Source organism: Lichtheimia ornata (assembly GCF_029851405.1).
Source record: "Lichtheimia ornata isolate CBS 291.66 chromosome Unknown scaffold00031, whole genome shotgun sequence".
Taxonomy (NCBI): domain Eukaryota; kingdom Fungi; phylum Mucoromycota; class Mucoromycetes; order Mucorales; family Lichtheimiaceae; genus Lichtheimia; species Lichtheimia ornata.
Window position 1 is genome coordinate 271,368 of NW_026695351.1, and position 27,487 is coordinate 298,854.

The 27,487-nt window shown below is 43.6% G+C and overlaps 13 protein-coding genes across 13 annotated transcripts; 6 read left to right on the top strand and 7 right to left on the bottom strand.

Moving 5' to 3' along the window:
- Positions 1 to 477: 477 nt before the first annotated feature.
- On the bottom strand, positions 478 to 1,477 carry O0I10_006825 (uncharacterized protein; the record flags this gene model as incomplete). Its single annotated transcript, XM_058486850.1, has 2 exons — positions 478 to 1,067; positions 1,168 to 1,477. 2 exons carry the CDS (start codon positions 1,475 to 1,477, stop codon positions 478 to 480), a joined length of 900 nt encoding a protein of 299 aa, XP_058342436.1.
- Positions 1,478 to 3,631: 2,154 nt separating this feature from the next.
- O0I10_006826 (uncharacterized protein) lies at positions 3,632 to 4,810 on the top strand (the record flags this gene model as incomplete). The annotated part of the gene is made up of 7 exons (XM_058486851.1): positions 3,632 to 3,644; positions 3,722 to 3,742; positions 3,816 to 3,921; positions 3,982 to 4,109; positions 4,174 to 4,318; positions 4,376 to 4,529; positions 4,592 to 4,810. The coding sequence occupies 7 exons, from the start codon at positions 3,632 to 3,634 to the stop codon at positions 4,808 to 4,810; spliced, it is 786 nt and encodes a 261-aa protein (XP_058342437.1).
- Positions 4,811 to 5,198: 388 nt separating this feature from the next.
- Positions 5,199 to 6,382, top strand: O0I10_006827 (uncharacterized protein; the record flags this gene model as incomplete). Its single annotated transcript, XM_058486852.1, has 8 exons — positions 5,199 to 5,210; positions 5,264 to 5,322; positions 5,390 to 5,538; positions 5,596 to 5,895; positions 5,956 to 6,038; positions 6,103 to 6,144; positions 6,204 to 6,284; positions 6,353 to 6,382. The coding sequence occupies 8 exons, from the start codon at positions 5,199 to 5,201 to the stop codon at positions 6,380 to 6,382; spliced, it is 756 nt and encodes a 251-aa protein (XP_058342438.1).
- A 594-nt stretch (positions 6,383 to 6,976) lies between these two features.
- Positions 6,977 to 7,619, top strand: O0I10_006828 (uncharacterized protein; the record flags this gene model as incomplete). The annotated part of the gene is made up of 4 exons (XM_058486853.1): positions 6,977 to 7,181; positions 7,302 to 7,382; positions 7,464 to 7,507; positions 7,587 to 7,619. 4 exons carry the CDS (start codon positions 6,977 to 6,979, stop codon positions 7,617 to 7,619), a joined length of 363 nt encoding a protein of 120 aa, XP_058342439.1.
- Positions 7,620 to 8,179: 560 nt separating this feature from the next.
- Positions 8,180 to 8,769, bottom strand: O0I10_006829 (60S ribosomal protein L37a; the record flags this gene model as incomplete). Its single annotated transcript, XM_058486854.1, has 5 exons — positions 8,180 to 8,243; positions 8,312 to 8,394; positions 8,465 to 8,574; positions 8,672 to 8,690; positions 8,767 to 8,769. The coding sequence occupies 5 exons, from the start codon at positions 8,767 to 8,769 to the stop codon at positions 8,180 to 8,182; spliced, it is 279 nt and encodes a 92-aa protein (XP_058342440.1).
- Positions 8,770 to 9,171: 402 nt separating this feature from the next.
- On the bottom strand, positions 9,172 to 11,274 carry O0I10_006830 (uncharacterized protein; the record flags this gene model as incomplete). Its single annotated transcript, XM_058486855.1, has 4 exons — positions 9,172 to 9,461; positions 9,550 to 9,682; positions 9,748 to 10,805; positions 10,875 to 11,274. 4 exons carry the CDS (start codon positions 11,272 to 11,274, stop codon positions 9,172 to 9,174), a joined length of 1,881 nt encoding a protein of 626 aa, XP_058342441.1.
- Positions 11,275 to 14,566: 3,292 nt separating this feature from the next.
- Positions 14,567 to 15,094, bottom strand: O0I10_006831 (uncharacterized protein; the record flags this gene model as incomplete). The annotated part of the gene is made up of 3 exons (XM_058486856.1): positions 14,567 to 14,625; positions 14,699 to 14,896; positions 14,986 to 15,094. The coding sequence occupies 3 exons, from the start codon at positions 15,092 to 15,094 to the stop codon at positions 14,567 to 14,569; spliced, it is 366 nt and encodes a 121-aa protein (XP_058342442.1).
- A 444-nt stretch (positions 15,095 to 15,538) lies between these two features.
- Positions 15,539 to 16,878, bottom strand: O0I10_006832 (uncharacterized protein; the record flags this gene model as incomplete). The annotated part of the gene is made up of 4 exons (XM_058486857.1): positions 15,539 to 15,570; positions 15,653 to 16,002; positions 16,073 to 16,148; positions 16,212 to 16,878. 4 exons carry the CDS (start codon positions 16,876 to 16,878, stop codon positions 15,539 to 15,541), a joined length of 1,125 nt encoding a protein of 374 aa, XP_058342443.1.
- A 1,014-nt stretch (positions 16,879 to 17,892) lies between these two features.
- O0I10_006833 (uncharacterized protein) lies at positions 17,893 to 18,276 on the top strand (the record flags this gene model as incomplete). Its single annotated transcript, XM_058486858.1, has 2 exons — positions 17,893 to 17,973; positions 18,034 to 18,276. 2 exons carry the CDS (start codon positions 17,893 to 17,895, stop codon positions 18,274 to 18,276), a joined length of 324 nt encoding a protein of 107 aa, XP_058342444.1.
- Positions 18,277 to 18,584: 308 nt separating this feature from the next.
- On the top strand, positions 18,585 to 22,224 carry O0I10_006834 (uncharacterized protein; the record flags this gene model as incomplete). Its single annotated transcript, XM_058486859.1, has 3 exons — positions 18,585 to 18,858; positions 18,916 to 20,990; positions 21,049 to 22,224. 3 exons carry the CDS (start codon positions 18,585 to 18,587, stop codon positions 22,222 to 22,224), a joined length of 3,525 nt encoding a protein of 1,174 aa, XP_058342445.1.
- Positions 22,225 to 22,249: 25 nt separating this feature from the next.
- O0I10_006835 (uncharacterized protein) lies at positions 22,250 to 23,701 on the bottom strand (the record flags this gene model as incomplete). Its single annotated transcript, XM_058486860.1, has 7 exons — positions 22,250 to 22,357; positions 22,415 to 22,503; positions 22,568 to 22,795; positions 22,857 to 22,929; positions 22,985 to 23,131; positions 23,195 to 23,325; positions 23,377 to 23,701. 7 exons carry the CDS (start codon positions 23,699 to 23,701, stop codon positions 22,250 to 22,252), a joined length of 1,101 nt encoding a protein of 366 aa, XP_058342446.1.
- A 528-nt stretch (positions 23,702 to 24,229) lies between these two features.
- O0I10_006836 (30S ribosomal protein S13) lies at positions 24,230 to 24,797 on the bottom strand (the record flags this gene model as incomplete). Its single annotated transcript, XM_058486861.1, has 3 exons — positions 24,230 to 24,290; positions 24,363 to 24,686; positions 24,751 to 24,797. The coding sequence occupies 3 exons, from the start codon at positions 24,795 to 24,797 to the stop codon at positions 24,230 to 24,232; spliced, it is 432 nt and encodes a 143-aa protein (XP_058342447.1).
- A 1,406-nt stretch (positions 24,798 to 26,203) lies between these two features.
- On the top strand, positions 26,204 to 27,241 carry O0I10_006837 (uncharacterized protein; the record flags this gene model as incomplete). Its single annotated transcript, XM_058486862.1, has 4 exons — positions 26,204 to 26,239; positions 26,303 to 26,340; positions 26,403 to 26,578; positions 26,640 to 27,241. The coding sequence occupies 4 exons, from the start codon at positions 26,204 to 26,206 to the stop codon at positions 27,239 to 27,241; spliced, it is 852 nt and encodes a 283-aa protein (XP_058342448.1).
- Between the last annotated feature and the right edge of the window lie 246 nt (positions 27,242 to 27,487).

A 27,487-nucleotide genomic window follows, 5' to 3' on the forward strand; every position in this document is an offset into this window, starting at 1 on the left:
CTGTTGTACAAAATGCGTGCATGGAATTCTTTTTGGCTCGGCAAACAATGGACCCAATTGGCTTAGTGTTCTCGCCCTCCTCCTCTACATGTTCATGGTGTGGGCTCAGCCTCCATAAAGGGGGGGATGTTGATCATTCTTTGGAGTCGACAACTTTTTTTATAGACATCAAACATCGACAAGAAGAGAAAAACCTATTTTACACAAGAAAAGAAACAAAACGGGGTGATACACTAGTGGGGGACGAGCAAGTCGTCGCTCGTCGGATTACAATGAAAAATCACTCAGCCCTGCTGCTACTACTGATATTGATGAAGCGCCCAGCACAACATCTTTTACAGTACGCACAATGGGGAAGGGCACGAGCAAAGGGAATGGAATTGGGTGTGTGTGTGTGTGTGTGAATGTGTATAATGGTATGATGAATGCGTATAATGCGTGTGTGTGGCGATATGAATGCTGAAAAAAGGGAGACCTTTAGAATGCAGCTTGGTCGTAGAGATCATTGTAAAGAATGGTGACCAAGTCGCCTACACGGGCTTCAAGTTCGGTTTGCAAATCAATACGCACCGCTTGCATATGCGATTTTAGGAAAGCAGCACCAGGGCAACCATGATTGAGCTGCACAAATCGTTGCAAGACACGAGATGCAAGACCGCTGAGGTATGCGATTATACCTTCATCCTCTTTTTGTTCGAGTTGTTTGATATCAAGTTGTTGTTGTTGTTGTTCGACGCAAGCAGCCAAGTCTTGGCGTAATTCATTTTCAAGATCAAACTCGTCGTAAACGTTGAGCAAATGATAACTGACAGCCATGTTGAGTGAATACAAGGCCGAAGCGACCTCGTGTTGAGCCACCATGGATGAATCATCAATAGCGTCATCTTGTTCCAATAGTTGTTGTTGCTGATTGACCATACGATGACGACCCACGTCATTGGTAGGATAATCGGGCCATACAGCGGGGAGGGTTTCGGACACAACTGTTTGAATTGAGCCAAAGACAAGAGCGTTCTGCTCATGAATTCTGCGACCAATGTTACTACCAAGCTTGGCTACACAGGTGCCTATGTGGTGGGAAGAAGAACCAAGTCAGCCTCAATTTCTTTGTCTTACTGTGATACAAGGAGAGAAAGAGAGAAGGTGAACAAAGGAGCTAATGCTTACCAGGGATAGGTCTATCGGACAATTGCATAGCTTGTGATTGAAGCAAATGCATACGACGACCAGCAGATGAATGAGTCAACTGCACAAGCAGGTTCTCTGTGTGTGTGCTCAACACCTCGTCGACAATCGTTTCGTAAAATCCTTCAATGGTATCACGGATCATAACGAGATCATTGTCGTTGACTGCTGTAGTAGTGGTGGTGGTCGTAGTAGTCGTTGTTGTTGGTTTGGCGTTCAAAGTGCCAGGCACAGGAATGGCCAAAGAGAAGGAAAAGAATAAAAATGTCAAAAGACTCAACAAGGAAAGCATTGTGATGATGTTTGTGTTGATAAAAGTGAAATGACTGTGAGGTGGGTGGAGGGATTGACCAGCAATGAAAAAGAAAGAAAGGATAGTGGTGGATGTGAGGAATTCACACTTGAAAGAAAGTGAAGGAAAAAGGGCTTTGATTGAAGAAAAGAGAAAAAAGGGATAGTGCCTGATGCAAACACCTGGTTTTATAACAGTGGGTGAGCTTTCTTGAAGAAGCGCACAGATCCGCGTGATGTACTGTTGCACAGTAATTGATAGCCTTGCTCTTTATGGTAACTACCTCATTGTTTTGCGGAACAGCTGTCGTTTTCCAACACTGCAATCAAATCATTTTATTCTCTTTAACTTGCATTGTTAGGATGTGATCATTATTGACGAGTGCATCGGATGTCTTCCGCATTGCATTACATTTCGTGATACCATCCTTGTATGCAAAAGGTTGCAGCATTTGCTTTTGCTCAATGGCAGCAGGCTGATTGGGAAAGTAGGGGAAGGATGTGCAAAAAAAAAAGTACTCCGCCTGTCTTACCATATCACAGCTCGCATCCTTTTACGCAAAGGTACACGCACAAATCTCACGCATATATTGGTTGTTTTAGTCCTCCGTCAATGCATATCGGGTATTGCCGATCCTGCCCTCAGCCAACAAACCAAAAATGTTGGCATGCCGTTATTTCCGCTAAAGCCGTTACCAACAATAACTTCTTGGCAAAAAAGCTTCTTTTTACCATTTGGTATACTTTGGCCGTGGTAAGGTACAGGGATGGGGGAGCAAATCCACTAGAACGGTTATGGATCGACTTTTGGGATCCCAAGCCTCGTGTATGTTTCCTTCATCTTGGCGTAACACGAGTTTTTATTCGGTGCTTGGGAGAAGGAATGGCTACACGAAGATGTTGAATGTATGGTGCTCTGTCATTTTCGGGCATGAATGGTGTGGGATGGAGCTATGACAGTTGATATGACTGGGTAAAGCAATCCAAAGCTTCCAAAGTAGTAGTGAAGGTGATGATAGCTGCAATTGACGTGTCGTTGCCTGAACCACATCAACAATTATGCATAGCGTTCCTTTTTCTTTTCTTTTCGCTTTTGACACCCAAGCCTCGAACTCACTCCTCTACTCAAGCAGATGAGCTCATCCTCCATTGCAAGTGCCAATGAGGAAACCGATGAGCAGCAGCGTTGTCAACACCACCTTCAACGACCCACCTCACGGTAAATAAAGGTTTTTAATGTTTAGAGTACAAGCTGTTGTAGCTAGCCTAATCAAGATGAAAAATAAAACGTGCCTTTATTTGCTTTGTACTTGTTGAGCTACCAATGACTTGTGGATGTGCCTGAAGATGATGGCTATGAGCTACCTTTATCCATTCCTTAGCAGGGGTCTGCTCGTTTCTTATCTGGATCTGATCATTTTCAAACATAACGATTGTTCATCATGATTATGTGTGCTGTGCATGTTTTCAATGCCATATCGTTGCCATGGCAAATTGAGGTCATGGGAGGTGTTACCACCTGCTTCAATTTGGTTACGTCAAGTTGCCGATTATGCAGAGACAATCATCATACCGAGGCTTCATGGTTACGATCCTGGGATAGGTGCCCCATCACTTTATGTATGAGCCCATGCACCACCTATCACACTTTTGTTTTTGTGAGCATAGAAATTCACACGACCATGTCAATAAAAAGACGATGTTGCCATGCATCATCATGTTCCTCCTCCATCATACCGCTTGTCAAAAGCCCGAATTACACAAGTTAGGGTTGATCTTGTGGTCATTGGTAATGCTTCATTGTTATCCTACTCTCATTGTCGTGGTGAAACCACACAAAGAGCTCTTCCAACAACGCCAAACCAATCCACGTGCTCGATAGCTTGGATAGCTTGATGTTCTCAGAAAGGTCGACAACTCCATCCACTGCTACATGCTTGTGAATTCTTTCTCTCTGCCCCTTCAGCACTGCTCACCATGGTCCCGTAGAAAAAAAGATCGATGATCCACTGTAGCTTGGTTATCCCTAGTCTCTTCCCCCTTTTTAAGAGTAGAACACGATGCCATATTTCATTGTTTGACGTCTTTTATAAAAGAAGATAGTGCTACAACAATGGTGCTTGGTGTAAGGAAGAAGGAGGTGGTGGTAATGATCATGGCGGATGTTGGTTTCCACTCGTGACAAAATTTGGGCTGCTGCAGCTGCATATCGGCTACTCTTTATCACTCACGACCAAACACACAGCGTATATCAGAATGGACGATGGCATGTACTCCTAGTCTTGAAACACATAGATCACCAACCCGATCAGCTAACCATGCGTTTACTACCTTTACAGCCACACTGAAAATGCGCCTTGCCATGGACGATCGGCAAATCAAGAATCTACAAAAGAAGGCCAGCGCATGGATGTCCAACTTGTCCAATGAACCTATCGAAACAGCGTGAGTAGTAATAGCTCGCAGTGGTATCCATTCAGTATCGTAACACATACAATGATATAGCCAATACTCGTACGAGACCATGCTGCTGTTTCTTGCAAGTTATCAGACATCGATAGAACGTCATCCACTTTTGCAACAAGCCAACGCCGAAGATGTGGAGGGTTATGGTGTCATTGGTGATCAAACAGGTAAAAAAGGAAACAGCCTTATGATGATGGATGGGATGGCTTACCTTTTGTGATGCTACAATAGCCAAACAAGTTGGATCTACTGCTGAACAAATCGCATCTCTCAAGGATGAACTCAAGGAAGCACAGCGGATACGTAACAACAAGCTCGAGTACGATGTAGTTGCTCGTGAGATTATGCAGTTGGAAGAAAGAGCAACGTATCATGAGTAAGTATGGCTATTGCCCCTGGATAATGATATACTCAAATGGATATGGTTTCCTAGTTCAATCCGACAACTACAAGAAGACATTGAAATGTTGAAGCGGGAGAAGGCAAAGAAGGATGAAGCTTTTGAAGAGAGGAAACGCAACTTTTCAGGATTCATTAGCAACATCAAGGAACTACAACAAACCATCGAGCGTGAACGTGCTGAAGGAGTAAGTCAATGGTTACATTTGCCCTATGTATGATCCGACAACTCATCGCTTTTGGTTATTAGCATGAAATGCAAAAGATGCTCATGGATATGGATCGTGGATATGAATCATCGGATGAGGAGAACGAGAATGACAACGAGAACACACCAAGTCAATCCGCTGACGTATTAACCAATGGAGCAACATCACATCGCTTCAACGAAAGGAACGAGGATGAAGACGAGGATGAAGAAGGCATGGTGCTCGATAGTGAAGAAGTCGTTGTTAGTGGTACCCATTGATTTATAAAGAATACATTATTGAACATGAAGATCAGGATTGTGTTGTCAGTGTCACAGCGAGATGATTGGTCGAAATGGGTTGATCTAAGGGAACTCTCAAAGATGTACCTGAACGTGAGTTGATGGGATATGATCTAATGGGACCATTTTGGTCTTTTGCGATGAAACAAGATATATACTATTATTGTATTGAGCAAGGGTATCTGCCATTGACGTTCGATGTTTATGCAAGATTTACTAACCGCCAACAGGCTGATCTCACACACACAAGATGCTCCAACATAGTGATACAGATACACCTGCAACTCCGTTTTACAATCGCCACACACACTCTCTCTTCCCTCTCTTTCCTTGGGACTACATACTTATCACATACACGCACTCGAATATGGCTGCTTCAGTAAGAGAATTATACTACTTTATGTTGCTTCTATCGCTTACACGGGATAATAGCAGGTCAAGGGCTCCCAGTTGGAAAAAGTCAAACGTCTCAAGGAGTTTACCAGCCTAACGTAACTTACCAATCACTTCCACACGAACCAATATGCAGCCTCGATAAGCTTATACTATCTTTTACAGTGACCGAGAGGCGATTCAACGGTTAAAGAGTAGCAACTGGGATGTCAATGTCGCCCTCAATGCATATTACGATTCTGAACCTCGGTCCCAAACGAACAATACCAACTGCAATGTGAGCGAGATTGAAAGCACCTTTGATAAATATAGAGGTAAGTGTATTACAAGAGGTAGTGGGATGATAAGGAATGACTTGGATATCTATGTAGATCAAGATGAAAAGGATAAGATCACTATTGAGGGTGCTATGGAGCTCTGTCAAGACTTGGGTATCGAGCCGACGCAGTTTGAGTTTTTGATCATGTCACACCAGCTAGGATCAGAGCGGATGGGCGAGTTCCAACGCAAACCCTTTGTACAAGGAATGGTGCGGCTGCAATGCAACACGATCCAAGAGTTGAAGGAAGAATTACCCCAGCTGATGAAATTGTTGGACGATCCGGAACAGTTCCGTGCCATCTACAATTATGCATTTATCCTTGGTCGTGAACAGGGTCAAAAGAGCCTATGTAAGTTCATCACGCTTCTTCTATTGAATTGATATCCGATTCTAAATTACACATTCTTAGCTCTCGAAGCTGCCATTGAGCTATGGCGACTATTGCTCAATAACCGCTTTACCATGTTGGAGGATTGGATCACCTTTTTAGAAGTAAGAATGGATGGGTATCGTGGTTCTTTGAAAAGGGATGATTGATGAAGATGGGATGATTTAGGAAAAGCATGGCAAGGCCATCTCAAAGGATACCTGGACTTTGGTAAGAGATATTGATAGGCATGCGATCGGGTATCAGGTTTTAACGTTATCATTGGATAGTTTCTTGATTTTGCAAGTCAACCCAACATCGACCTCAACGCGCACGATTTGATGGGTGCATGGCCAATCTTGATCGACGAAGTATGTATGCTTTTTGATACCTTTTTGCTGGCTTGTAGAATGGCTGACATGTCTTTTTCTCTTGTTAGTTCGTAGAATACATGCAGGAGAAGCAGTAGATCCAAATATTTATAAAGATGCCTCGTTGCTTCCCATACCCTTTATTCATATTGTGTATATATCAAATGCAGATGGTGGACGCGAGGTATCAGTGATGAAGATAAAGAGGAAATTCATGCTGTGCTACGAGATACATACATAACGAGGAAATTCACAGACTAGGTAATTTCGTGTCGATAGACCAATTGGGCATAAAAGCATTCCCTTTGACTACTGAATCTTTGATTGGCTATATTCCTTTGATCGTGTATGAGATTGAAGTGACTTTATGAAGCTCGCTGTAGAGGCATGTAACATTGAAAGCGTACCTATCAGCGGACAGGGACAACTGACAAGGTTTATTATATTGCTCGGATGGTTCATTTATTGTTAGCATGGAAGTGGGATGATGACATGTTGGGGTTATGGGATTATCCATCATCACCTATCAAAGGCAAACCATGGTTGGGTGATGGCGATTTTTGACGTGTATCAGTTACCGCCCGAATTGGTGGCTTGGTGATTAGGCCGGGGTTGCCGACATCGCAAACACTTCTTCTTTCTCTCTACACACTCCCCACTCCGAGCTCATTTATACCAATTGCATTCTGAAAATGGGTCTTACCGATATCTTCTCCAGCATCTTCCCTACTGCTTACGCCGAAGAGGCCGCTGCACCTGCCGTTGAGCAAGCTGAACCCGTTGTTGAAGAACAACCTGCCGCTGAGGAGCCTGCTGCTGAAGAGGAGCCTGCTGCCGAGGAGGAAGAAGAGGAAGAAGAAGAGGAGGTTGAGGATCCTAAGGAAGCTATCATGGAAGGTAAGATGACGGTGGACATGATTGCATATTATGCACATACACATACACACGCACATAGATACGTGTTGCATATTTTCAGGTACACGTCTTCTCATATGTGATTATCAATGATGTTTATAGAGTGCGCAAACGAATGCTCCGCCTTGAAGAAGCACCTTGACGCATGCAACGAACGTGTCGAAAACGGCTCTGATGAAAACTGTACGTGATTTTTGCAACCCCACAATACGATGATAAATGTACCTTCGACAACTCACGCTTTCCTTTTCTTATGAAAAACAGGCATTGAGGAATTCTTCCACTTCATGCACTGCGCTGACGAATGTGTAAGTAAAAAGCAATGGTTATGGGTCAAGGTGAAAGGGGCATGTAGACTTGATCTAATGATAATCCCTCATCATCTAGGCTGCTCCCAAGATCTTCGCCGCTACCAAGTAAATTCATCTAGACAACACACGGACACCTGTATCAACAGAATAAACCATGCTTTTTTGCGTTCAAATCAGTTTGACGTACGAGATGCTTGTTGATTGACGCGTCATATCCAACCTAGAGCCATTCATCTTGAGCACAACATTTACGATCATCTCTCACGCACGCTGTAATTCTCATTTGACAACATCAAAGGCACGATTGTATGGATTGATATTAAGCTTGTGGGCACCTTTTGGAATAGCATAGAATGGTGTTGTATGGATGCGGATAAAACCAATCGTGGGATTGTTGGGGATCATCTATATGCGTTGCTATGGCAATAAAGATTAAACATTATTTCCCCCTTTTCAACATGCTGATCCATTGTAAACACGAGGCTACAGCTATACTCATTGTTCGGAAGCATACGTGGCTAATGAATGAAACATCAAGTTATTTGAATGATGATCGAGTCATCTATGCTTTTATTCAAAAGAATGAATAGTGATCCAATTGAAGTAATACACAACCATAAAACACACGATTTTGCTATGAGGCCAAACGTCTTTATTGAAACAATCATCTTAGATCTCGACCATTTCACGGAGACGACGGACAGTGGAGCGAACAGTGGTAGCAGCAGTGGTGCTAATAAAGATAATATAAGTGAGTCATCCACATCACTCGAGAAGAAGTCCAATGCATGCAACACTTACGAGACGGTGTAAGCGCCACCAGCCAAAGTCTTCTTGCAGCCCTTGCACTTCCAGATACCAACAGCAGTACGCTTCACAGCATCCTAATTGGGGATCCCAAGCATGTCAGCATCGCTTGATACTAGTCTCCTTTTCTTTTGTATTCTTCCTTACCTTGCCACAGAAGGTACAGGTGTAGGTGGCGTGTTGGGTGATTTCCATCTTCTTAACCTGCTTTCTGAGCGAGGCACCATAACGAGTGCCGTACTTGCCAGTGATGCCGACTAGAGTTGTCAAGGGAAAAAACAAAATCTGTCGTTAGCCGATCGTGTCTTTTGGGACTCTTCCTTTGTTGCAAAGCTGTCATCAACAAATGTGTACCTTTTTTGGTGCGCTTGGCCTAGATAATGGATGGATGAGTAAGTATGATGGATGGATGTATGGATACAATCATGGATATGGATGTCTTTGCTTACCATTTCGATAGACGAGGGAGGAGGGGGATCTCTGTGGTAGGCCTATGCTCTACGCTTTCATTGGGATTTCTCTCGCTTTGAAACTCAGGTGCCACTAATGGCATTCTTACTGCCGACGACATCGTTCTAGTAGTCGCTTTCAAGCTCATTCGAATCAATCCTTTCCCCCCCCCCACCTTTTGTAACCAACCCCAAGTTGTAGGTATTGAACAAGTTAATGATTTTGAATCTAATTTACATGTATATCTGGGAATAGAAGCAGGAATAAAAAAAGTCAAAATGAAAAGAATTGGGTATAACGTGTAGTACTACAAAGCGTGTGTGTGTAAGCGAAAAAGAATAAAGTCATGCGTGCGTATATGAGAGTGTGAGTATGAGAGAGATGAAACAAGTTAGGGTGGGATATCAATCTTCATCAATGGCAAGCGACCATCCTCGTGATAGCAATAAGCTGATGGCAAGGACAACTATGCTGCACTTGTATACTAACAAAAATCCGGGAAATGTCATGTAGCTTGTCTGCTGATACAAATCGACGAGATACCCTGCCAAGACAGCGCCAATGGCAGGACCAATGCTGTTGAATAAGGCTGACATTCTTCCTCGTAAGATCATACGTTGATGTTGACCTGCAGTCAACAGCACTGCATCCACTTGCTGCACCGCAACGTACCAAAAGACATTGAATGCGAGGGCTGGATAGGAAAAAGAACATGTAAACAATAAATCATGATGCGTGCCTTGCGTCATGGATCGCCACCCCCTCCTCCTCCTCCTCCTTACCTTGTAATATCTGCAAAACAACAACAGCAACGTGGACACCTAGATGAGCTGGTTGCAGCATCGTGTATCCTAACGCACATAGGATCAGCATCATATGAATGACCACCACTGTACGATGGCACCACCGATTGGCCTACATAATCAAAATGCAACATGAATCATCTTTTTGCAGGATAATACCATTATTGTTGTACGTACCCAGTGTTGCACAATAGGTTTGGCGGCTACTTTGGCTGCTGTGGAAACCATACCGACGATGCCGATCATATGCATGGGCAGGCCCAGACCATCGTGAAGATAAATGTATAGCAAGGCATTCATCATGGCTGATACGGTACCCATTGAAAACACCGTGATTAATAAAGAACATACGGGCCAACGTTGTCGACATTGCTCATCACCGGAATCGTCGTCTGTTGCGAAAAAGCCATTGGGAACCATAGCAACGGGGAGAATGAGCATGGGCGTTTCGGGTGGAGGCGAAGGCATCAATGCAAGTTGTAAGGAAGGCATAGCATCAAAGATAGCATCACTATGAATATCATTGGCGGTAGTGGATGCGGATGTAGCTGCCATGGTGGTGGTAGCCCAATATTGGGATGAGGATCGAAATGTGGTTGTGGGATCATCGCTTTGTCCTCTTGCTGAAGGTGATAATGGTGGTGGTGGTGGTGCTGCTGGTGCCTCATGGCTACTCGTTGTGGTAGCAGTTTCATCCTCCGTTGTTGTCATTGTTTCCTCCTGAACTGCTTTGACTGTATCGTTTTGGCTTGCCATTTGCTGCAACATGCTAGCATCCTCCTCTGAAATGTGTGATAGTTGTTCGTGAAATAAGTTGTATGGCTTGTAAAAGTAACGTGGTTCGTAGTAGTATTGTGACATGACATGGATGGAAACTTCAAGATCATTGGCGTTGGTGGTGACATAATGTTGACTAGGATGATGATGATGATGATGATAGGTATAATAATGATGATGATGAGAATGAGGATGCGTTGGTGAAGAAGGTGAAATAGGTGAAGTGGGTGCTGGTTTGAGTAAAGGGGTAAGATGATCGTTTGGATCGTCTTCAGGTGACTCGAGAGAAGATGGATCAGCAGGTATCACTGTTGTGGAAAGCGAAACAAGAAAGAGAAGCACAGCACCGATCAAGATAGTTCCCATGAGCGTATCAAAGTCATGATCATCGTCCAAAGACCAACCAATTCCCACTGCCATCACTGCAGCTGCCACATCTCCCCATTGTCGCTGAGAATCTATATCATAATAATGTTCTATCTATGAATAAACTATAATACCATGATTAGAAGAGGGTGAATGCTTACCATAATACATCATCTTGTAATCACCCAAGATCTTGATAATGGCGCTGTCAATTAACACACCCAATGGCTGGTAGAAAATGCCATCCAAAAGCATGCAAAATAAAGCAGCTGACCATGCAAACTTAGCATGAGGTGGGATCCAAAGGATGAGAACGAGTGCCGCCGTGCCAACAGCAGTGAGCAGTGCCATAAAGAAACCATGTAACAAAGGCCGTTGATCAATGACAAGGACGGTCCATAATCCTAACGAAGCAACTCGTAACGCCAGTGGCACTGCCAGCAGAATGCCAATGTCGGCACATGTGAATCCAAGCAAATGAGACAGGTACAATGGCAAGTATGGCCGTACACTAGAAGCAATGGCATGTGCAATGCTCAACAGCTTTGGCCAAAACAGCATGGTCGTCGTGGTAGGCAACAACTCTGGCTGGTCGGTCGTTGTTTGTTGTTGATTATTGATGATGATGGTGGTGGATGTGGATGTGGATGTGGTGATAGTAGCTGACGTTGTGATGGAATAACAAAAGAGGAATACAATAAAGGGATTTTACATACACATACGCACTCTCTTTTTCTCTCTTTCAAGGTATACGACAATCGTTCACTCACGACGACTCTTGATTGAAGGTGAGAGAGGGAAAAAAGAAAAGAAGAAGAAAAAAGAGAATTGGCTTTTGATCATGCCCGAATCCAAAAGGGGGTAAAATACAAGAAGGCGGAGGAGACGGGATGAGTGAATGTTAATGGGGGGTTGATGGTGGTGCAGGGTGTGTGCGTGTGTGTATGTTTATGGAAGGTTCAAAAGAATAAAAAAAGCAGGTGTGTGTGTGTGTGAGCGTGTGTGTAGAAGGTGGCGTGCGGATCCTCATGCACGGGAATCTCTTGTTTTCCCTTTGCACATGTCAACATCTTGTAGTCCTTTTATGCCCTTTTTCTTGTTCATAAGAAAGCCTCTTCAAAACCAAATAGCTTAATGTACCATTGACCATTCTATTCTTTTAACATTATGTGTGACAGAACAACAGGTTGTGCCGTGTTATATGCATCTTGTGATTGACGCGTGCGTGCGTCTATGTGATGTGTATTCAAATCAGTGTGCATAGAAACTACCACGATGTGCTCTTCAGCTCCGCATCATGCGCAATAAATGCCAAGAAATACACTCACCTCTGTATCGCACATTTCAATCGAAAGCGTGGAAGCCTTCTAGTCTCATGGATGAGTATATAGAGATTCCTTATTATTCATGCAGCATCAACCTACCTCTTGACCCTCACCATCATCCACTCATTCACCATCTTTTTCACTCTTCTCCAAACCCACAAGCACACCCCCCTTGTTCTTCTTCACTATGATAGATCATGGAGTGATGATATTGATTCATCGTAATGGGGGACAAAGGTGTTGCCTGATGATGATGATGATCAAGGTCATCTGCAGACAAGAGTAAATACACATTGCTGCAATATGGCAAAATCCTCGAAGCATCATTGGGATTGCATTCTTCAGTCAATAGCTGCCAACCTTGGACCACTCACGCATACATGTATCACATTATAGTACAGCTAATGCGGTTAAACAACTCAAGAGCTGCAAAGAAAAATTATGTGGAAACAAAGGACAGCGTAACGCAGGATACTTTTACGACGCAAGCACGCACGTCCATACGTGCCTACTTGACAGCAGACATTTGATCAGCACATGTATCCATGTTTTGAGAGGGTCTAGATTCGTTTGGCAGTAATCCTTCGTATCATGCTCATTCCTTGATCCAATAATACAACAGTCTAGGAGGTGTAGAATCAAAGATCTTTCTATATATCATCCTGGATGGTCGATTCTAATATGAGGGATGATGATGGGTGGACGAGGAAAAAGATTAACCAGTGATAACCCCATAGGGATATTTCAAGGGGTAATAACGCATAAAGACGGCGGGATAAGATTACATGTTGAGGCATTTTTTTTTCTCAAGTGCGGATAAGGAACACATTTCAATGAAAGATTTGGGCTCTTTAGCGCGTTTGTAGAGGGATGGGAATGGATCGACCGATCTAAGATTGTAACGGGTACATAGCAGTTGTAGTAGTGTATATCACTGGCAACATGCATGATTCGATAGGTGCATCGGTAGCCTTTCTTTTGGGGGGAGCTGTTACAGGCTAGATGATAAAGCCAGGGATAGACATGTTGTATGACAAAAAGAAAAAAAGGAGACCAAGTGGCCATATGACGTGAATTAAAACCATATGCAAGCTGATGGTGGATGAGTAAAACGAGAGAATGGGTGACTTGAGGCTGGGTTAATTGGTAATGAAAGGATACACAATGATGCTGAGCCCAGTGATAATGATGGCTTCTTTTATTGGGAACCAGCACCTTCCTCTCCTCATGGGATGGAAGCTTTCCATCAAATGTTCCTTTGTACAATGATCACCGTCATTGCACATCTTTATCTTGCCCTTGTCCATGGGAAACATCCGTGTCTGTAGCATACAACTTGAATCAATCAATGTTAGGTGTAAACAAAACCTAACCATTCTGGGCATTATTCCGCAAGGTGGATGCAACTGCAGATCAACCCATTTTTTTACATAGATCCGGGAGTATGTTTCTCTTTGCCAAAAGTATATGGATATGTATAGACGTAACCATTGAGCGGATCAATGGTTGTTTGCGAGGCTCATATCGTAGCTAAATCAGCGACGAGAACACGTGTTTGGAGATTTTTGAAGAGATGTTTTATTTACGATACAACCCCTTTATTTCGAGCATAATCCTATGAAGTTGCATCTAGTTTTCAATATGGCCATATTATTGCTGATGTCATTCGCTTTAGGCTATTGATGTGCTGTGCGTATAAGGATCGATGAAGATAGCTTAGGAAATCTCTCTCGCTAGGGTTGTTGCATGCAAGACACCAACAATGTATTCTGTGCATTGACAACATGTTGAGCGTCGAGGTCGTCAAAGTATATAAATAGTGGTTCAGGTCAACATGGGGGTGGATGCCATAGCAACGTAAAGGTAACCATGGCAACGTAAAAGTGACGTTCAAGATGAATCACATGATCTCCCTCGTTTGTTGGGAAACCCGAGAAAGAGGTAAAGACCTTGCATGAATATCCTTCACTTGATTCAATGAAACATTCTGGATGTGTGTATAGCCACCTTGTCACCTGGTTAGCCAGTTGATGACGATCCATAGAGCTTATGCCGTTGTTGCGTAGGACAAGAGTGTGATGACCCAATCCACATGCTGCCCTTTTAGCCTTCAAATCCTCTATCAAGCGTTGATCCTTGCATTCCAGAACATTATTGACACTCCCACAAGGTCCTATGTGAAGTGCATGTTGTTGAACCAATTGCCCCGTTGGATTTGTATGTAATGGAGCAAACCTTAGACATCCTGTGACACATAGATGCATACATAGTAGAATCCAAATTGCTGGTAAATGATCCATTGTATGTCGCCCCCTTCCAATCCAATACCCCAATTTGATAGTCGTGGTGGTGGATGCTTTTCTTTTCTCTTTTTTTCTTTTTATTTACTGCACGAACAACAATTGAGCTGGAGCGAGAGAGAATGAGCGAGGTAGTAGATGAATAACAAAAAAGGCGAGTCGAGGTGTAGGTGAAAAAAATGGATTGAACGTCGAATCTCTCTCTCTCTCTCTCTCTTTCTCTCTGTTTTAGTCGTCCATGTCAAAGACGTCGTCGCCATCACCGCTCAAGACAGCGAATGGATTGTCTAAAAGTAACAACAACAACATCATCATTCGATTAGCCACAAAGATTAGCCGATCATGCAATGCATTACTTACATGTCTTTTTCTTTTCCTCTTCTTGTCGCTTTAACTCTGCGACTTTCCGGTAGTTGGCAGCGGAAGGATGAAGCGAAGTGTTGTCACCATTGGTCTTGGTCACACCGGCCACAAACATCATCTTTGCAGGAGGAGTCTTGGACAAGTCGCTATTGGATAGAGCCAACAAAGTGGATCGGTCGTAGATAACACGAGTGCCTAATGGTAGTGTATATGAGTATAAAGTGTCCCATGGTTGGCATGTCAACGGGCAAGTGCATTCATGAAGGGTCATCTGTATAACTCACCACCAGGAGTAGACCCATAAATAGTGCCATGAGGAGTAGTGGAATACTCGGCTGGAAGAGGCGTGTCAGCATCAGCACGACGAATGTTGACTGGAACAGCAGCAGACATGGTAATTGTTGGGTAAAGAAAGGGAGAAAAAAAAAGACAAGAGACACAAGCCTGGGAGTACGCTTTCATCCCACCCACCCCACCGCACTGTGACCCACGACGACGACAACACAGCTTGTGTTTTTCGACCCGCCTTCTTCGGTCATTAACACAGCCAATAAAAAATTGAATGCTTTTACTACTCCTAATATCCATCACCATGACCACCATACACACATGACAACCTAACGAGAAGATATATATAAAAGATGAAACATGGACCCAGATAGAATGAGAATATACACCACGCACACTAATGGATTAGAGCTTCCAGGAACAGTATCATCCACAAGACTCATGGGATCATTTGACATTTATCCAATCAATTACGCAGCAAGCGCGATGTATATATTCAAGTCATAATAATTGCTGAAATAAAAAAGGATCAAGAAGAAGGGAATGACATTAAAAGATGGCTCTTGCAGCTTCGCTGCCAACTAGATAAAAAGAAGATCGACAATGATTAGCATGGTTACATTAAATCCCCTCTTTACAACCCCTTTTCGATCATCCACTTACCGGTGGCACCAAAACCCCATACAGCTGCATTTGCAACATTACCGCCAAACTTTTTAGCCATGCTATGGACCTTGCCACCACCTTCATCATGTTCTCCTTGTTGTTGTGGTTGTCCAGGTGGAGCCATTGCGCTGCTACTACTACCTGCTGCTGCTGCAACCGGTGGCGGCGGATAATATTGTTGTGGTGTTGATGCAGGTGGAGCAGGATACATTTGTGTGGGTGGAGGTGGATAACTATATGGAGGAAGAGCATTGTTGGTGGTGGTGGTGGTAGTAGAAGCTGGTGTAACAGGTGCAGGATTTGGTTTGGGAGGTACAGCACGTTTGGCAGCAGCTGGTTTGGGAGTACTACATAGGATCAACAACGATATCAATCAACCTCATTCATACCATCATCAATGATTGATTTTATAATTACCTGATCTTTTTGACATGATTTTGTGGAAAGATGCCCGATTTGCCGTTCAATTCACCACGCCACCAATCATCATTCACTATAAAATCATATATAATAAGCATCCTATTAGACATGTAGATGCCCCGATATATATACATACCATATTCAGTGACTTGAATAATATCACCTTGACGGAAGCTAAGATCAGTACTTGGATCATCACCATCATAGCCATAAATGGCTTCAGCTGTAGCAATAGAGGATGATGCTGTAGGTGTATAGGCTGGTGGTGGCGTAGGCTCTGGTTGTGCATCCGATACAACAGCTGCAGTTGTTGCAGCAGCAGCAGCAGCAGCTACGGGCGTTGCTATGGGCATCTTTCGTGCAACAGGTTCTGGAGGCTGTTGTTGCTTAGGAATGGATGGCATCACTTGTACAGCACCACTGGGTGATCGTGCAGCTGGTATAGGTCGTTGTTGTTGTTGCTGTTGTTGCTGCGGTGGTGTTGGAGGGGTCATTCGAGGTGATGGTTTTGGCGGAGGTGTGTTCGTGGTATTATCTGTTGCCGAACGTCGAGCAGGAAGCTTAGGTGCTGGTGTAGCAGTAGCAGTAGCAGTAGCAGGTGAAAGATGTGGCGAGCTTACTGTACCAGACTTGCGTGTAGGAAGAGGAGGTCGTTTGCTGCCGTTTTCAACTTGGGTCGGTAATAAAGAAAGGACTTCATCGCACGTTTGAGCATTGACGTATTGGTTGCTCTTGAGGAACTCAAGGTCCTTGCGAATCGAGGACAACATGTAGTTCGCCAGAATGCTATCACGATCCCCCATGTCGTCTTTGGAATGTTAAAGGAAAGTATAAGAGACCTCCGGAATCAAGTTGGGATGAGACTAGTACTTGTTGGAAAAGGAAAGGCGGAATGCAATCCATAAGATTATGCTCAAGCGTGTGATATGGTTGCCAAGCACACACTACACCTCCGACCATGGAGCTCATTTTGTCCCATCCTTCAAAACTCGCATAAAATAGTCCCCTTTGTTCCATATCAATGTACCTTTTAAAGGAGTTCTCTATTAGAGTCAAGCACTTTTTCCTTACCCAATGCTATTAGACTTTTGCTTACGAATAGCAGACCTGATGTTACTTTTATAAACATAGCTGTCGTCTTTGTGTATCTATTTTTAATTCACACACTAATGAGCCTCTTTTATCCATGTTTGCAATCGTATCAATACTTTGACATGTTTCTTAGTTGTATGGCTCCATGTATCGTATGCTACTTTGAATAGGATTCATGATTGTCGTAATAGTAGATGACATCCACCACCAACTGCAGCTTTGAGTGATGCGCCCTAATTTTAGGCTAATCTTCATCCGATGAGTGATTAACCCCTTCTCCTTTGGTATCATCTGATATTCTCAACCCCAAGGTTAGGTTCAAATGTTGCAAATGTAGATGCATACCATTATAAAAATAGCCGGACAGCTTCAGGTATCGTTTATGATGGAGTTCTTGTACAGCTATGGCGACAACAACAATGAGACATGTGCTGATCATTGTCTACACACCCTGCAATGACAGCTGGTGCGGCCATCCACAATCCAGACGTCGATGTTTCATCCTAATTATATAGCTGACCTTCTTACAGGCCTATGGGCAATGTGAAAAACCTTGCTTTAATGCAAACCTAAATCATAAGACTTTCAAAATGAAACGGCACCTATAAAGGACCATCCATGACTGAGTTGGGGAGGATTGGTGTTAAAAGCAATGTTATGCAGAAAACCCATGTCATATGCATTGGAAAACATATAAATTGAGTCGCAGGGTTGTTTATCACCGTATGTATCAAGATATCATTGCCAGTCAAAAAGAAATGCAACAACAACAAAACACTGATCAAAATCAAACATCTATGCCTTCGGTAAGCTTCTAATGCTATCCATACAACAAGTACAAATATGTTAACAATGAATAATTATAGGGCCGAAGAAGATCCTCTTTGTGGGAAAAGTTAACAGCTGGTGCTCTTCATGCTTCTCAATCCGATACGGAGGGTATTAGGCATTCTGACGCTGCTGGATTTGCACCTGCAGGAGCCAAGTTTGATGAGACTTTTGGAGGATCTGCACTCTATGAGACCGGAATGGACGTACCCCATCATAGCGACAAGTGGAAGCGTGACAGAACCAAGATGGCAGAAGATGCCTTGAGACAAATGTCATGATTTTATTGTAACAGTGTCCATGTATATGTATATAGCTTTTCTTTGTATGTAAATAAACATTATTCGTGAAACGAATTCCCAGACCCTGATATGTATGTGTGCATGTATTGTGAGTGTGCGTGTGGGTGGGTGTGCGCGCTGTTTGTGCTGTACGTGTTTGAGTGAGCGGTGATATTGGCGGTTGTCATGCTTACGCTTGATTATTGTTGGACGCGATTCTCTCTCTTTCCTTTTGCGTGTGCTCTCTCTCTCTCTTTTTTGATACCCCTCCTATCCTCCCTCCCCTTCCTACCATTACCACACCCATAATGACCAAAAGCAAGCCGAGCCAAGAAGTGATACGTGGTGTGAAGCAAGTCTATACACACTTGAAGATACGCGACAAGATCCCTGGAGACAACGTGCCTCCCAATCAACTGCCCGAAGCCGTTCACAAAATGCAATTGCTATGGCAGACCGATCCCGCCGAGTTCAAACACACAGTGCTTGGCTTCTTGAGTTGGAAACCACCCAACAGCGAGGAAAAGACATTGGACCATTTTGTTGAACGACTCGAGAACGCCATATCATCCTTTTGCTTTGGTATGTAAAAGCTACTCTCTTTGACAATCATTCGCGTATGCTTATACGGACCTTTAGTACCAGAGGATCTTGATGACCTTGAGGGTTTTGAAGATACAGCATCAACAGCATCATCATCCACAGCAACAACGTCTACGCGCCAAAAACGATTAGCCAGTGAGGATAACCTTGTTGACTCGCCTGTCAAACGTATACGATCACAAGGTGCTACCAGCGATGGCACGTCACCTATCACACCTCCCATGTCTCCACCCATATCCAACAACGGCAATGAAAAGGCTGATACTAATTCTACTGAGAATACGCTATACGTTCCTTTGCGTGGTGTGAAGTGCCTCAAAGGGGTCGATTGGACCATTCAATTTGAAATCGCTCGGTTTTTCAGAACATTCAACATTTATGATCCACCCTTCGAGCTATTGCAACGTTTTCTTGATGTCGCCAAGCATGAACCTCGCAATTTATTCCAATCCATGATGCAATGGTACGCCAATCAACCGAGCAAAGCAGGCAGCAATGTGCATTTGGGTCTTATGGAACGCTGCTCCGATCAAATATGGACACATCTTGAAAAATCGACATCTTCCTCCTCCTCCTCCTCATCATCATCATCAGCAACTCGAGCGATCCATTACAAAGGCATGCTTGCATTATCCTCTTTCAAATCACCCGTGGTTGAGTTACGACCGCCGAGAGTAGGAGCCTCCAATCGTTTTTCTCGAAAGTATGGTGATCATCGATTCCTTGAACTCAAGCTCAATCGAACGAGTCATGTCTCTTTGATAAGGAAGAACAAGGATTACTTTCTCAAACCCTTTTTGTTGATGGATCGGACCTACCGCTTTCTTTTTGTCAAGGATGATACCGTTATTTTATTCGCAACAGAGGGATCGGATCTGGAACCAATATCAATTCGTGAAGTGATCAATTGGCACATTCCAATTCTGGATAATTGGGACATGACTATCAGCAAATTCGCCAGCAGAATGTCACTTGGTTACAGCAACAGTATTCCCACCTTGGTCTTTAAGCCCGAGAACGTAAAGTACATTGATGATATCTATTCCGGTGCGGATGGCGATGAAGAAACGTGCATGACAGATGGATGTGGACTTATTTCAGTATCAGCAATGCGAAAGATCATGGGATGTGAACGTGCCGATACCTTGCCGTGTGCTGTGCAAGGTCGTATTGGTGGTGCAAAAGGCGTTTGGATCGTGGCACCTGATCTTGATTTCAATTCGGGAGAATGGATCCATATTCGCAAATCACAGCACAAGTTCAAAACCGGTGGATTGCAATACAACATGAAAATCGATCCTCTGCACTACACATTCGACCTTGTCAAGAACGCCATTTGTCTATATCCATCCAATCTCAACACGCAGTTCATTCAATGTCTTTCATCATGTGGTGTACCTACTTCAGTCTTTATTGATTTGTTGAATGAGTATTTGGATCGCTTAATGAGGGAAGTAGCCGAGAATCGAAATCCACGGTTACTACGCGATTGGGCAGCAAAGACAGGAGGCGTCATGCGTAATCGATGGGAAGCTGAAGATACCGAGAAAGATGTTTGGCGAGAGCAAAGTGAGGATTTACTTGAAAGCTTAGTGGATGCCGATGCCGATGTACCTGAACCAACAACCCACAAACGCAGTGACAGCTATTGGCGCTATAATCAGTATTCTGGCAACCCAAGCTCTTTGCATGAAGGCGCTGTAAGGTTACTTGATTCGGGATTTGATACTAGCAATCCCCACTTGGCAAACAAGATCGTCCAAATATTCAGTGATTTGATGCGCTCAGTTTCAATCAAGTACAAGATCGAGGTGGAGCAATCATGTACCATCACGTGTGTCCCTGATCCAACAGGAATCCTCAATGAAGGCGAGGTGTTTTTACAGCTTTCGAATCGTCGAGTGGATGAAAAAACGGGTATTCAGGCAGGCCTTGTTGTGGGCGACATCATCGTGGCGCGTAATCCTTGTGGTCTCAAGAGTGATGTGCAAAAGGTCAAAGCAGTGGATCGACCCGAATTAAGGATATATACCGATGTCATTATCTTTCCAACAAAGGGGCAGCGATCATTGGCTAGCATGTTGGCTGGTGGTGATTATGATGGTGATATTGTAAGTAGCTCTTTTTTTTATTGTCTCAATGCGTACATGAATTAACATACTTTGATAGGTGTTTTGTTGTTGGGATCCACGTATTGTCGAGCCATTCAAATCCTCTCCCGTACCTGAAACGCCAGCCGCCATGAAGACCGTTTTTGTCAAAAATACCACCAAGATTCGCCAAGAGCTGGTAAAGCACCGTGACAATGACGCTCAAGAGGTAGCCATCCAAACCAATTTCTTGAACGTGTCACTCCCTGATGGTACACTTGGACAATACGAGAATTGGCGAACTGTGTTGGCGGAATCAAGGTCATTGGATGATCCAGATGTTGTCTATCTTGCTCACATGTGTGCCAAGTTGGTTGATGCTCCTAAGCAAGGTCTCAGTCTCAAGCCCACCGTATTGCAGCGTGATCGATCAACGTTTGGTTCAGTGCCACATCCTTTATGGTTTGTGGATAAGAGAAACAAGCAACGGGAGAGGGATTACAAGTCATACCAAGAGGTCAATACAGATGTGCTACCGGGCAAGCCTTTCGGAACAGCCATGGATTGCCTCCACAAGCTATTACATGAAAGAACAGAGGCGTTTACGAATTTTACGGATCATGTGATTGGCGATGATGAAGTCAAGAGGAAGGATCCTGATCTTTTTGGGCCTTGGGAGGAAGCTGAAAAGATGGCCAAAGAGCTCAACGACAAGGACTTTATGGCTGATTTGGAATTGATAAAGCAGGAGGTGCAAAATCTCTACAGCGACTATGTTCGAGATGTGAAGGATGTTGTTTTCACAAGGCAGCGACGCATGGATAGCCGATATGATCCGGTGCGGGAAACAGAGCCATTCATACATGAGTACAGCGGGTACAATACGCTTTTCGAGCTTGAAGAACATTATGCTGAGAAAATACTTGCTGTCCCTTCCACCATCAAATCAACCATTCTCAAAGTTGACCAGAAGTTGAATCAAGGACACATGACGGCAAGGATTGTTGCCAGTGCTGCTTATATTCGAACCATCAACGCTCAAAAGTATAGCAAGTTTTGCTATGTGATTGCATTTGATACTATTCGACGGATCAAGGCGGATGCCGTTTCCAAGAAAAAGAGCGACTCTGGATATGGATATGCTGAGACCGTTATTCCCTACATGTACAGCCCCATGACAATGAACAAGTCTTGGATTAAAAAATTACGCGATACTAAATCAGCTGCTGATGCAGGTACTGCAATTGACAAATAAACTCCCACATTATGTACATAAACTTTTATTGTTGTTGTTTGTTGTTCATTTCTGATTTGCTCATTTCTGCAAGATAAGCTTCTTTGAGAGCCAACTCCTTCTTGAGCGTCTCCACAGTACCCTCGAAACGTTTCTATTGAGAGTAAAATATTAGTATTGGTTGGCATGTTGAATCCTGAATTCAAGTTACCTTGAGCATAGCATTGGGAGCAGTGAGCAAATCGGCCGTCTTTCGTTGAATTGCTTGTTTGATTTCGGCAATCTCCTGCTTCTTTTGTTCTATAACCCATATAACGTCAATAACCCTATCCTGTAATGTCGATGTCCTTTCGAGATAGCTTACCAATTTCACCCGTGTTACCAGTTTCATCCTCGTCCTCATCTTCATCACTCTCATCTTCATCTTCGTCTTCATCCTCGTTATCATCTTCACGGTCTTCTTCTTCAAGTTCTTCCAAATCACGATCGATAGCAGCAGCAAGATCCTCGTCGCTTTCACTTTCACTGTCAATGTCGATATCTTGCGTAGCAGCATCGGATTCCATTTCCATCTCCCGGTTGTCAAACACCTCTGTGCACAGCTATGAGTAATTCTTGCCCCCAACATCCACTTCGATAATAAACTCTCTTACCATATTGTACATCTTCTGCCGTTGCATCCACTTCTAATAGCCTTTCCACTTCTCGTTCCACTTCTTCGATAGCCTATAACCTCCTTTTAGTTGATGCTCTGACCGATGCTTCATGTATGTAAACTTACTCGCTTCGATAGCTTTTGTCTGAATCGCCTCCGTCGAACATGTTTGAGTGGTGGGGTGATGCCATGGTCAAATGTGTATGGGTCGGTGGATCGATGTTGAAGCGGCTGTGGTTCCTCTTTGCTGCTACCATCATCTACAACAAGCATCTAACACATACACAACCATGAGCCCACATGTGTGTGAATAGAGCATCCCAACCACCCACTCACCTGACAAATATCGGCAATCTTGTAGAATTGCTTGTTATCCAGCGTCTTTTGGGACTCGATGATAGTGGGTAAATCGACCAAAGTGGTATCATACTTTTTGCCATCCATATGAAAGTATCCTCGTCGGCTATCTATATACACTTATCAATATAACGTTGTTGCTGTAGTATACTCACACACACCTTTGAAGTGTAACTTGACATCGTCAGGGATCTCTCGCTTCTTTACATACTCATGGAGCTTGTCACACATTGGACCTTTTGGTAGCCGTAGAATCAAGTGCTCCTCAGTTGCTGGCTCAGGCTCGTCCTCATCTTCTGAACCACTCATTGTTGGCTGGTGTCCATTGGTGCTGTCTTTTGTGGTGAGCTTGATCTTGATTGTCTTATCCTTGGCTCCACTATCGGATCGATTGGATGTTGCTCGTACTCGTCGCACCTTGGGTTTCGATTCCTTTGTCGTATTGCTGTTCGTAGCTGTTGGTGTTTTGACTGTAGGGCTTTCCATATTAAATAAAGAGGTGTGTGGTGTGTGTGTATGTTGGGTAAAGAACCACTCTTTTTTTATGCCTTTGGCTGTTGGCCGGATATTTGATTTGATTGTCAGCTCCCAGAATGTGTTGGAAGGTGTCACATTCAAACATTCAAACATTCAAAGGTGACATCCACTTTTAAGGTTCCTGTTGGAAGACCATATGGCGTATCTGGTACTAATAGCTTTAAGTGACAATCTTGGTACCGATCAAACCATGTCATATCAAAGCCATTTCATGTTACAATTGCCATCTTCCATCATCATTACACCGAGTAAGCTGTAACAACCACAACTCACATATTCTGTTAACTCCCCCAATGCATCCAAAGTTCCCCAATCACATATTCACAAAGAGTATTTGGTGAGCCATAAGATAAAATCGGGCATCTATATTACAAAGAAGGATAAAAAAGAGGAGGAAATGCGTATGGGTTCGTGTGTGAGTGTGTGAGTGTGAGTGAGAGTGTATGTGTGTGCGTGTTGCGTATGAGATGTTGTTATCTAGAACGAGCCAAAGTTGTTGAAAAAGCGTTGCAAAGGGCTTGCTTGAGCTTCAGACCATCTGGTTACGATAGAAGCAGTTATTGATATGCATGTCCATCAATGTCGTTTCCCTTTTCCTTTGACTACTTACACGCTGTAACCTCGTCGTTGCACCCATCGACCATTCAATCGCTTGGCTGTCTTTGCATTGTTTCGCGTATGTTGTCCTCGAACAGGCAAGCTCATAGCGTGTCGTCTGCCAATGTAGTTGCCGATATTACGGTGGTGCATAACATGCTCACGAACTTGGCGCTTGAGATCAGTTTCAATTGTCATGGAAGCAAGCTTGTTGGTGAGATCGTTGATCTGGACTTCGTTCAACTCGGATACTCGAACGCCCTGGGGGAACTTGAGCTCTTGACACAACTTGAAAGCTGTGGGCTCACCAATGCCATAAAAGTACTGAAGGGCCGTGCTATATAGACAATTGCCTTTAGAGTCAATGGACATCGTCTATGAATAAACTCGTTTCTTGTTACCTGACCAATTTACGATCAGGGAGATTTACACCAAGCAAGTGAAGCATCGTTCTCCTTTGGGTTTGTGTACAGGTGGAAGCTTGTCAAAACAATTGGCTGGATGGGTTGCTGCTGCCTAAATGTCTGGGTATCAGCACCAGCCACTGCAGCAAATCAGGATGGATGACAGCAGCAACAGCCGACGGGTGCCTGGCAACCGGGCCGGATGGATGATCTCATTCAATTCTACCTTACATACCTCAATAGATATTCGCTAGTGTGTATACCTTCATTCAACGTTGACATCTCTTAACATCAACAAACCTGCATACAGACTATGGCACTTTCCATCACTCATGCCTACTAATGGCCCATTTTATGTTGCCAACATGATGACAGGTGGCTTTTGATTGCTAACTCATGTAATTGAATTGTTGCTGCTTACAATATTTGAATGCGTCAAGCATGCATACATGTCGCTTTAAGGAAGTCCCTCTTGTTATTGGGGGGTTGTAAATACATGTGAGCACACTAATGAAAGATAGCTGACCGAAAAAGTTGCCGCTATAGCATGTTGAAATCATTGTTTGACGATGGTGAATATCGCCAGCTGCCATGTATTGCTATTGCGTTTGCTGATTTATCCATGGACAATCAAATCAAAGCTCTTATTTGATATGCAACCAAGCATGAAGGTACCCCTCCATTTTAATAGCGCATGCATCATCCACAATGAAAAGGAGCCCTCTTTCCTCTTTGTGAGCACCGAGATTCATGCCCCATGAGTTGCTGGCACCCTTGGATTGCTCACAGTATTCCCACCAAATACCAAAGCTTTTGTGATTGTCATGGTAGGGAGGCTTCTTTCTAACCCTGAGGTGCTCATTATGCTCATTCACAGCGTGTTCCATTGTTACATCCTATTCTCATTGTTGTTGTTGGTTCCCATTATTGCTGTGTTATTTGACTTTTGTAATGATAATTGTATTGCCTGATGAATCACACATCACTCATGCACAGAGTACATGTCTTTCTATGTAGCCATCTCTCAGGATGCATTGCCGAAGTTGAGTCGGCGGTATTGGGAGCTATCTACTACACGACGTCAAAGGGTCGTCACCATGGTCTTAGGATGCGGGATAGGCTTCTTAGGATTGCTTGATATGTACGTGGATGTCCTTAGCGTAGACTTAACAACGAGATACCAACAAGTATGTACGACGACCAACGGCACAAATGACATTTAAAAGATAAGCCTTTTATTGGATATGCACTGTGTATGCATGACACCTTATTCAAATATCACCAAAAGTAACGTGATTAAGAAACGGCTTTGGGATCAATGAGCTATGAAAGAGATTACATACGGCAACCCTATTATGTAGGCTGTAAAGGCTATAATCGAAGTCCGCACTTTTTGGCATACTTTTTTTCTTTGCTTGTTTCTTCCTCTGCACAACCAACCAGGCCCACCATGTCAAGACCCGAGCACATTGCACCGCCAGAAATCGTATGTCATGGATACACTATACGCTGTGAATGGATCCTACTCTAACAATTGGTCTCTTTGCAGTTTTACGGCGACACTGAAGCACGCAAATATACTGAAAAGTAAGTTGACAGCATAACGCAAAAGTGATCTCGACGATCCAGAATCTTACCAAGGTCGATAGTTCTCGTATTGCTTCTGTTCAAGCTGAGATGGCTTATCGAGCATTGGAGTTGTTGAATTTGCCTCCTGGACCAGCCTATTTACTCGATATTGGATGTGGATCTGGACTTAGTGGTGAGATCCTTGAGGAGGAAGGACATTTTTGGGTTGGCATGGATATCTCACCTTCTATGCTTGGTAAGATACGGATTACTTGGGAAGCTAGCGTAATCATTGACATTAATCTTGTATTCTATAGATGTGGCTCAAGAACGTGAAGTGGAAGGTGATTTATTCCTGCAAGATGCTGGTCAAGGCATCGGATATCGACCTGGTGTTTTTGACGGGGCGATCAGTATCTCTGTACTCCAGTGGCTGTGCAATGCCGACAAGCAAATCAATCGACCCAAGGCACGCTTGCAACGTTTCTTTTCCACACTTTATGCATCTCTCAACAAAGGAGCTCGTGCCATTTTCCAATTCTATCCCGAGAACGATGATCAAATCCAACTCATCACGGATGTGGCTCATCGCTGCGGTTTCGAAGGTGGTTTATTGATTGATTATCCCAATTCCAAGAAAGCCAAAAAGTACTATTTGTGTCTCTTTGCCGGTCAACAAACGGGTGTACGCAACGAGATGCCAAGCGCCTTGGGCGAGGATGGTGAAATGCATCCCGATGAAGCTAAATCCATTGCCTATGAGACACGAAAGGCAGCAACGAAAAGGAGAAAGAATCGTAAGAATATCAAGACGAAGGATTGGATTCAACACAAAAAGCAAATCGCTCGGGAGCGTGGTGACAAGCCGGTTGCAAGAGATTCAAAGTACACTGGCCGAAAACGCAAAGTCCGTTTCTAATTTTATCCTTATTGCTTTTTTTTGGGTCGTACCTGCCACCATCATGGTCTTACTCCACACACACACATCCTCTCTCCTACTAGATGTATAAACACACACACACACACACACACACATTGTCACGCATCTATGCATATCTTCCATCCCATCACAATACATGTTATGATAACTAGCTTCTCTCTTGGTTTATTCAAAGTATATATAAAATGTATTTCTGTGCATCCACACTAATAGCCTGGATCAGCT